The sequence below is a fragment of the Octopus bimaculoides genome, chromosome 9, assembly GCF_001194135.2.
Source record: "Octopus bimaculoides isolate UCB-OBI-ISO-001 chromosome 9, ASM119413v2, whole genome shotgun sequence".
Lineage (NCBI taxonomy): Eukaryota > Metazoa > Mollusca > Cephalopoda > Octopoda > Octopodidae > Octopus > Octopus bimaculoides.
Genome location: NC_068989.1, coordinates 84,933,801 through 84,942,507, shown reverse-complemented (window position 1 = coordinate 84,942,507; position 8,707 = coordinate 84,933,801). Strand labels below are relative to the sequence as shown.

The window sequence follows — 8,707 nt, the reverse complement described above, 5'->3', positions numbered from 1 at the left end:
TTTAGCAGTTATCTCCCTTTACATTCAGAATGCAATTCTTACTCGTGTTGAGTTTTTCTCATCCTGGTCAATAGAACTAGGTCTCAGCTAAATAGTTTATGTTGAATTAACCAACCATCTGTACCCCAAATCTCTCAAACAGTAGCCAAGAAACAAATGTTAGTAATTCTCATCATGTTCATCACAGTCAAGTGTTGGAGTCAGAAAAATATAAGTATCGCTTCAAGGTTTCTGAGCACCGTGGGAATTCAATTCCTGTTAAGGAAGAGCTCACCACTCTACCTCGGCCTTTTATGTCCTCATTCTCCAACCATCAACAGGAACAAAAATACTAGTGACCATTGCTGCCATGGAAACAAGAAAAATCAGCTAATAACTACCATTCTACAGTAAAAATACCATCAGACGTGTGTATTCTACAACCATTTTATCTGCATAGAAAATAATATATTAATTTCTAACAAACTGTATAGAATGCCAGTCAGTTAAATTTACCACCAGAATCATCGCTGACACTTTATTTTAATGACCCTGGAAACGTGATAGATACACCAACAGGATTTGAACCCAGGAATGTTATGCAACAGGCATATATAATAGTGTATGAAGCAAAAAGAGAGAGCCAGAAAATGAAATCAGGTAAGCTGCAGGTGAACTGAGGAGGGGGCGTCTGGGGGATGATATGATAAACTGAACATGTTCATGTTCTGCTGATCAAAATTTCATGCCTCAGACGAGCGAGTGGTTGAGTTACAAGTAGGTGTTGTGGGAGGATGTTTCATGCAAGCCCTGGAGAAGGACAAAACAGTCACTGAATTGTTTTGTTATTTGCCTAATCGGCCTTAAGATCATAAAGGAATACTACAAGAAATTTATTCTGTCCACCACTCGACTGAAACTATACTATGCAAATATCCATGGGGATGACTATGATCTTCTAGACTTGCACAAAAATACGAGATGGGAGATAACTGTATAAATCTAGGGGGACGTAACTCAATAACGACGTTGACCTCTAAAAAGGGAAAAAGAAAGGAATTTGTCAAGTTAACCCATATATATACCACTGATTACGTTTTCGCAACGCAAAACCTGCTCCTACTTATCTGGATATGAACTCGCCATGAATCATCTGACTGGGCATACGAAATGTTTGGTAGGTAGTCGACACTCGTAGCTAATGGTTGCATACTGTCCTTCTCTTCCAGATTGTGAAAGCTTACCATAATGTTTAATCTAAATACAGTGAAATTTTTTATGGGCATATATGGGTTAAAAGAACCCGCTCTGCAGTCTCCTGACTTACGAGGAATAGCACTCAAAACACACCCATACGCGTTTTTAAAAAAACTGACAGTGGATGATGCAGTCCTAGATACACTATGACTAGAAAATATGCAGGATTACAGCTGGAAGACAATTGATCAGAAGTCCGCTGGGGATAAACATGTCTACCTGCTCACATTATCAGATCATCATTTAATGTCTGTTTTCCATGTTGGCATGGGTTGGATGGTTTGGCAGGATCCAGTAAGTCCAAGGATGAATAGACCTCCAATATAAGCTTTGGCATGGTTTCTATGGCTGAATGCCCTTCCTAATGCCAACAACTTTATAGTATGTACTGGGTGGTTTTTTTTTTTTTTCTTCATGTCACCAGCACCGGTGGGGTTGCCAAGTATCTTGCAAGACAGGAAAGAACAAGAATAGGGAGAAAGAGAAAAGCCCTTGAGATTAAATGAGGAAGTGTTTGAGAGGGTGGAGAGATGATTTTATACTAAGGACAAGCAGATGTGTCTTACTATAGAAAAGATGCATAGTTACCCTGCACTTATCTGTGGGTAGGTGGAAATATCTGGGGGAAAAGGTAAGATGGTAGCGATGGGTTGCCAGAGCAAAACCTTCTAGAAACAAGAGCTAACACTGGAAAAGTTTTTAAGTCTATTTTTGGTCAACAACATCTTTAAAGCTATAGACAGCATCTTACCATTGAACTTGTAATATAACAATTTATATCTCCACAAAATGTTTGCTATTCAGTTTTGTATTAAAATACCCCCATTCTAATTATTAGATTTGTTTCATCATCCCAGTTCTACATTAATTATACAATAGATGTGAATCAAGGATTTGTCTTAATTGTCTGATTCCATTTCATTACAAGACACCAGCTGGGTTATTGTGTAAGCAATTTACAAAAACAGAAAATGATTCATTCTAATTAAACCAGTAGAGAGAGGTCCAAACCAAATACGTAGAGCAGTGTTTCTCAACCGGGGTCTCCCAGAACCCTAGGGTTCCACGAGAAAGAGTGAGATAAGCTAATGTTAATTTCATGATTGTAATACTGCTATATATGCACAACATATTATTGGTTATTGTAATATAGACATCATCCTATCTAATCTATCATGTTATTGAAAAAATATACCAACCATATATCTATTTCCCATGTGAACTACGATGACAAAAAATGAGAAAGATATGGTATATAATTTGGCAGGGGCAGGGGTTCCTTGAGACATAATTTATTTTAAGGGTTACGCAAGGGTACAAAGGTTTGAGAAACACTGACATAGAGAAAAGGAGTTCCAAGTGAAAAGAGTACTCAATACTTGCTACAATCTAATTAAAACAGTTTAGTAACTCAACCAGTTTCATATCAAGAAACTTTTGTCAAAACAAGATTTCCATTTCTTCTACATAAGAACTTCACAAGACAGATTTCCTGGATACCATGTTTTAGTCCATTCCTCATCAAACACCCATTTTTTTCCCCTTCAGAATTCATCATCACCTGTCTAGCTCAGTAATGAGGGAAGAAGTACCATGCAACAACAGAAGATAATCATCAGAATCTACCATATTTTATGGTAGATAAGTCAAATTTTCTGGACCAAAACTTATAAGCAGGATTTGAAAAGATAGTGTCAATGTTTGAAGGTTTACACTATATACTACAGCTTGCATGCCAGAAAAAATATCTGCAAAACACCAAAACTAGTCCTTAGTTCTATGATGAAGTTTACCACAAGACACTCCAAAATACTACTCTCAACATTATTCTCAGGAATCTCTGCCTGGATTACAAAACTAATTTTTATGTCTTCATTCTGCCTCTTTTAATTATATTTCTGAACATACTACCAGTTGACTTTCTATTTTTCATTCTGCAGCACAGTGGGGCCTATCCCTTAATTTCCACAGCTTACCTTTACAACCTGTGTCCCCTACACCACATACATCCTCCAATTTTGCCAATTCCTAATTAACACCACTCCTAAAACGTCTGCTACACAGTAACTTCTATTTTCACACTTGAACCAATAAAAGCCATTCTTACCAACTTTGTTGCCAGCCTCTTTCGATGGACCATTCTGAGTCTTCTTTTTATTGCTAGACTTATTGGCCGCTGCCTTCTTTTGTGCATCTCGTCTCTTTTTGGCATCTGAAGGCATCACAAAATTTATTCCTGTTCAGAAAAGATAAGAAAAAAAAATGATTCATAAATAATTACAATAACTGAAAGAATAAAAACACAAAAAAAAAAAAAAAAAAAAGAAGCAATGTCAGCCAGTTTTACTATTTTACTCCAAAAACTGTCTCCTGAACCATCTAACCACTGAGATTTACCATCTTCCTCGATCAACAGAGCTAAACAAAGAAGCCTCTGTAGTTACTCAACCTGCAAGTAATAGCCACTTAATCTCATTGAAATTTGACCCTACTGCCTAGAAAAAGAAAGGACACTAATTTGATCTGAGATACTGACCCTAGATGTAATGGTCAAGGCTGAAATGTGTGCTTGACCAAGCCTCGCCTGATGTTAGGCTACACATGTTCAAATGTTTCTCTGATACAGTGAATTGGCCCACATTAAAATATAGGACAAATTGGTTTGCAGTATTTGCTCCAGGTCTCCCAAGTTCAAATCCTGCAAAAGTCACCATTAAGGTGGACAGGGAGCAACACCATAAAATGGCTAACCACAGTAGTGGATAGCAGAATTGTTAGAGCATCAGACAAAAGGTCTTGTATTGAATGTGTTCTTAGTTCTTGAGTGACCGACAACAGTTATCACTCAGCTAAAGGCAGGCATTTGAGAGACGTTACACTGTCCCTCGGATACCTTCAGTGAAATTCACTCTGCTCCAAGCATTTGGGTGACAACCTCATTTGAAAGAGAACTTCCTCCTTTCATCCTACCAGTTTCAGATATCCTGAAAAATTAAAGGGTGAAAGCTACTGCCCTTTTCTTCCTTAAAAAGGCAAAAAAAAAAATTTATTTGTTTCTATCCCTCCTCTAATCACCAATCTACAATGTTCCAGAAACCCAAATGCATCATTCTTATCAGGCTGTGAGAGAGAGAGAGACTTGGTATTCACTGCTGCCAATGCAAAAGAACATGCAAATGCTTGCATCCAGTGAAGATATTCACAGCCCAATCTATCCTTCCACATGTTGTGTAAGAGGACTTCTAATGTCTAAATATACTTGAACACATTAAATATGACCTTATACTCTTTTACTTGTTTCAGTCATTTGACTGTGGCCATGCTGGAGCACCACCTTTAGTCGAGCAAATCGACCCCGGGACTTATTCTTTGTAAGTCTAATACTTATTCTATCGATCTCTTTTGCTGAACTGCTAGGTGACGGGGACATAAGCACACGAGCATCGGTTGTCAAGCAATGCTAGGGGGACAAACACAGACACACACACACACACATATATATATATATATACATATATACGACGGGCTTCTTTCAGTTTCCGTCTACCAAATCCACTCAAGGCTTTGGTCGGCTCGAGGCTATAGTAGAAGACACTTGCCTAAGATGCCACGCAGTGGGACTGAACCAGGAATCATGTGGTTGGTAAGCAAGCTACTTACCACACAGCCACTCCTGCGCTTTATATGAACATACTTTATTTGATGCTGCTTTGATTAATTCTAACTTGACCAAGCTTAATGCACATCAGCCAACATAGTGTACACTGTGCTGCACAGCGAGACTGAACCCAAGACCACATGGTTGTAAAGCAAGCTTCTTAACCACACAGCCACAATTATGTACATATGTCTATGTGAAGGCACATGGCCTAATGGTTAGGATGTTGCACTTAAAACTGTTTCATCATGAGTTCAATTCCTGGACCAAGCCACACGTGTTCTTGAGCAAAACGCTTTGTTTCATGTTGCTCCAGTCCACTGAGCTGTAAACGGGTACCTTGGAACGGACCAGCTTTCTGATCAGGGGAATGCTGGCCTGCTCACCTAGCCAGGAAGCTGACATCATTCAAATGCTGAAACGATGCAAAACGAATTGGGACCAACAATGTATAACAACATCCAGTAGTCTGATCGATCACATGACATGTATATATACCTGTGTATGTGTGTGTGTGTGTGTGTGTATGTATATATATATATATATATATATAAATAAATAAAACAGGTGAAGAAGGGAGTTGTTGGTATCACATTTATTTCATGGTTTACAGCTGTTTCAACAACATATGAACAATGTCATATCAATAATGTTGATTATATAATAAAATCATCCACAGTCATTTAGTCATACCCCGATGAACAAATTATTAAGAGTAAACATTGGATGAATTCACTAACAAAGATAAGTATTTGGTGGGAGGCACTTGTGTAATAAGAAAGTAGGAGTTTCCACTGGAAGTGCAAAAGAAGTGGTAAAAATGAGTTTTACACTAAAATTCAGAAATCTTAGCTGTATTCTCAGTTAGCACTATTATTTTAATCAACCTTTAATAGGTGATAAATTAAAGGATAGAGAACGGCGAGTATAAAGTACAGTCAGATGAATGACCGCATTTTGGTATATAAACGACATACAGATAAATGTGTGTACTTAAGGACACGCCATAGGGGGGGTGAATACATACATGCATTCTGATATTTCGATATAATTTCAGTATCATATGCGGTTAACAGAAGTCAAGTCTTCTCACATCCGGACGCCAATTAGTCAGCAGGGCCAAAAAAAAAAAAAAAAAGATGTGTATCTCACATATACTGTACTGAATCAATAGTCTAGACATATCTCAATGCTTCACAAGGGTCACTCGGCCGGCGAGAAATAAAACCAAATTTGTAAATTATACCATAGTCTTAGAGAACGACAAGTTGACTACTTCGGTCCAGGATGGTCGAGATGGTCACGGCTAAATCATCTTTGATCAGAGATCTGTTCGATCAAGGTTGGCCTGGAGATTAACTGGCCGTATACCGGTATGAGTCTATTGTATCTACAGGGGACATTACACTGAAGCGATGTTATTTATAACACGATAGGGCCACGCAAGTGTCTCTTTCGTCGGCTTATCTTTCTAGTAATATATATATATATGTAATTAATATCTAGTATATAATAGACATATAGTGTTGTTTAGCCCGTCGTTAAAACCCTGATGAAATAAACCTATAAACAAAGACGTTCCAGATGTAACCATCTTGACCTTCTTTTATTCAAATATTGTACATCTATGACCAACACTCCTCAGTGCTTCTTTCTATTTAAAAAGATAACCATAGTTTAATCGGAGGAAGAGTTGGCTGTTATTTTCAGTAGGCCTCATGGTAGCGGTTATTGATAGATTTATTCTCCGTTAGTCAAGCAGATAGTTGTCACGTGGAGCAACAGAAATGGCGGTAGATATTAGAGAGGGAGTGGGAGAGCAAACTTACCATCACCACAAATCGCGGGAGAGAGAGAGAGAAAAGGAAGAGAGGGGGGTAAAGTGCTTGCCACCACCGGTTGCCGGAGAGAGAGAGAAAGAGAAAGTAAAGGGGGGTGACAATAGGCTTCTTATCATTAACATCATCACTGTCGCCAGCTGAAGCCCCGAAGGGGTCGATCGACCTGCTAGAAATAGCAACCAACTCACTATCTTAAATAAATAAAAGCCGTTGCATAATGTTAATCCCTGATGTACAAAAAGGGATGGTCAAGACCGGAACGTCTTTGATCTTGTCGATCAGGATTGATCTCGGATTTATACATCACATTCACCCATCACAACACGTTGCGGGAATAGTAACAGAACAATATCTGATCGGAATGGCTGGAAGGATTAGCCAGTGTTAGAAATATTGTAATATGTAACTTTTTCTTTTTACAATGGTGAATATTACTTGTTACTTTGTCCGATTCAACATGCAGTGATACGTTTAAGTTATCTTTTATTTAATACATATTGTGGATTTCTGGCATTTAAGGGAACTAGAGACACCAAAAACTTACTTATCTCCTTCCATACATTAACCTAACTTTTTCTTTTGTCATCAATGATTTCATCGGAATCTAATTATTTATTTATTTCCTGTAACCTTTTTTCATATTCTTTCTTTCGCACAATGAGTAAGGTGTGGGCAGAATTCTAGAGAAATAATTTGTGTGGGAAATGTGTCCACCATCTACAAGAGACATAAAAGTAACCGCCATTTCGTTTTACTATTTGTTACTTAACTACACAGGTATAAGAACACGACACGTTGTGACTATCCCAAGGTAGATCCTAACTTCGTTACAAAAAGAGAATTTTAGAAAATTGCAGACTAAACAACCTAAATCAGCAGTTGCCGAGGAAAGTATTAATTAAATAATTAACCGGACACAAATTTTTCCATTCAACGAAATGGCTGTCCGTTTTGGCGGAGTTTTTATTGGCCACTGGTATTTTAGTTTTATCTCTACAGAGCTATTCCAAAACCTACCATGGTAAACTTGTCATTCCTCAAGGGAGTAATACAAGTATCAGTCATACTCCGGCATAGATCGAACTTGATATTTCTAAGTATCGTGGCATTGTCTAAGACTGGGTCTTTGAATTCACTATACCCACCTCACGGGAAAACGAACCGTCAGTTCTCTCCAAGCTGTTCTGATTGTGATGTTCGTGTCGAGGGGAAAAAAAATTCCTTTTCCTGCCTGAATGATTGTATTAATCCGCCGGGCTGCCCCAGGAAGGTGCCAATAGAGTTCGATTCCCCCAAAACTAAAACTACAGGTGGGCAAATCTGTCCGGTTCCAAATTCTACTCTCAAACACAATTTACACTTAATACTCGCTTTTCTCCATAGTACGAAGTGAACATTACCAACTAATCTCTTCCTTTCCATGTTGGTTTAATAAACCAGAGGCCGGGTGTTATTTTAGTAAGAAATACCGAGAGAGAAAACTAGTTGAATAGTCAGGGAACCAGACATTATATGGCGGCCTTCGGCTCTTTCTTCCTTTATCTCTAGATTCTTTCCAATACCATATCCATTCTTTCAAACGTCTTCCTCTTCAGTTTCTCGAATATTCTTCTTCCTCCTCTACTTCTATTACTAAATCTCATCATCCCCGTTCACCTCCGTATATTTATCTCTCTTTCACTAGTGTCATTGACTTCATCTTCCCTTCACTTCAAACACACTTTCTTCGTCTATCTCTTCGCTTTCTCTGTCTCTCAATAGCTCGCTCTTCTATCTACTCACAATATATATATATATATTTTATTTTCTCTAAGTTAATAATTAACTCCGACAAAATAAATTGGTTAATAGATACCAGGGTAGCAAAGATCACAAAATGACTGTGGCGTAACTCCTGTTTATGAGGTAGAAACTCCTTGTCATTTTGGGTACTTGAGTAAATATATATATATATATTTTATTTTCTCTAAGT

General features: G+C 38.0%; 1 protein-coding gene across 1 annotated transcript in view; it reads right to left on the bottom strand.

Annotated features, from left to right (window-relative positions):
- LOC106878495 (ATP-binding cassette sub-family F member 2) overlaps positions 1-8,707 on the bottom strand; it is a 23,214-nt gene that overhangs the window by 13,772 nt on the left and 735 nt on the right. The window contains exon 4 of the mRNA XM_014927718.2: positions 3,344-3,472. Coding sequence (XP_014783204.1) covers positions 3,344-3,458 — 115 coding nt within the window. The 5' untranslated portion in view covers positions 3,459-3,472. The remainder of the gene's footprint in view (positions 1-3,343; positions 3,473-8,707) is intronic.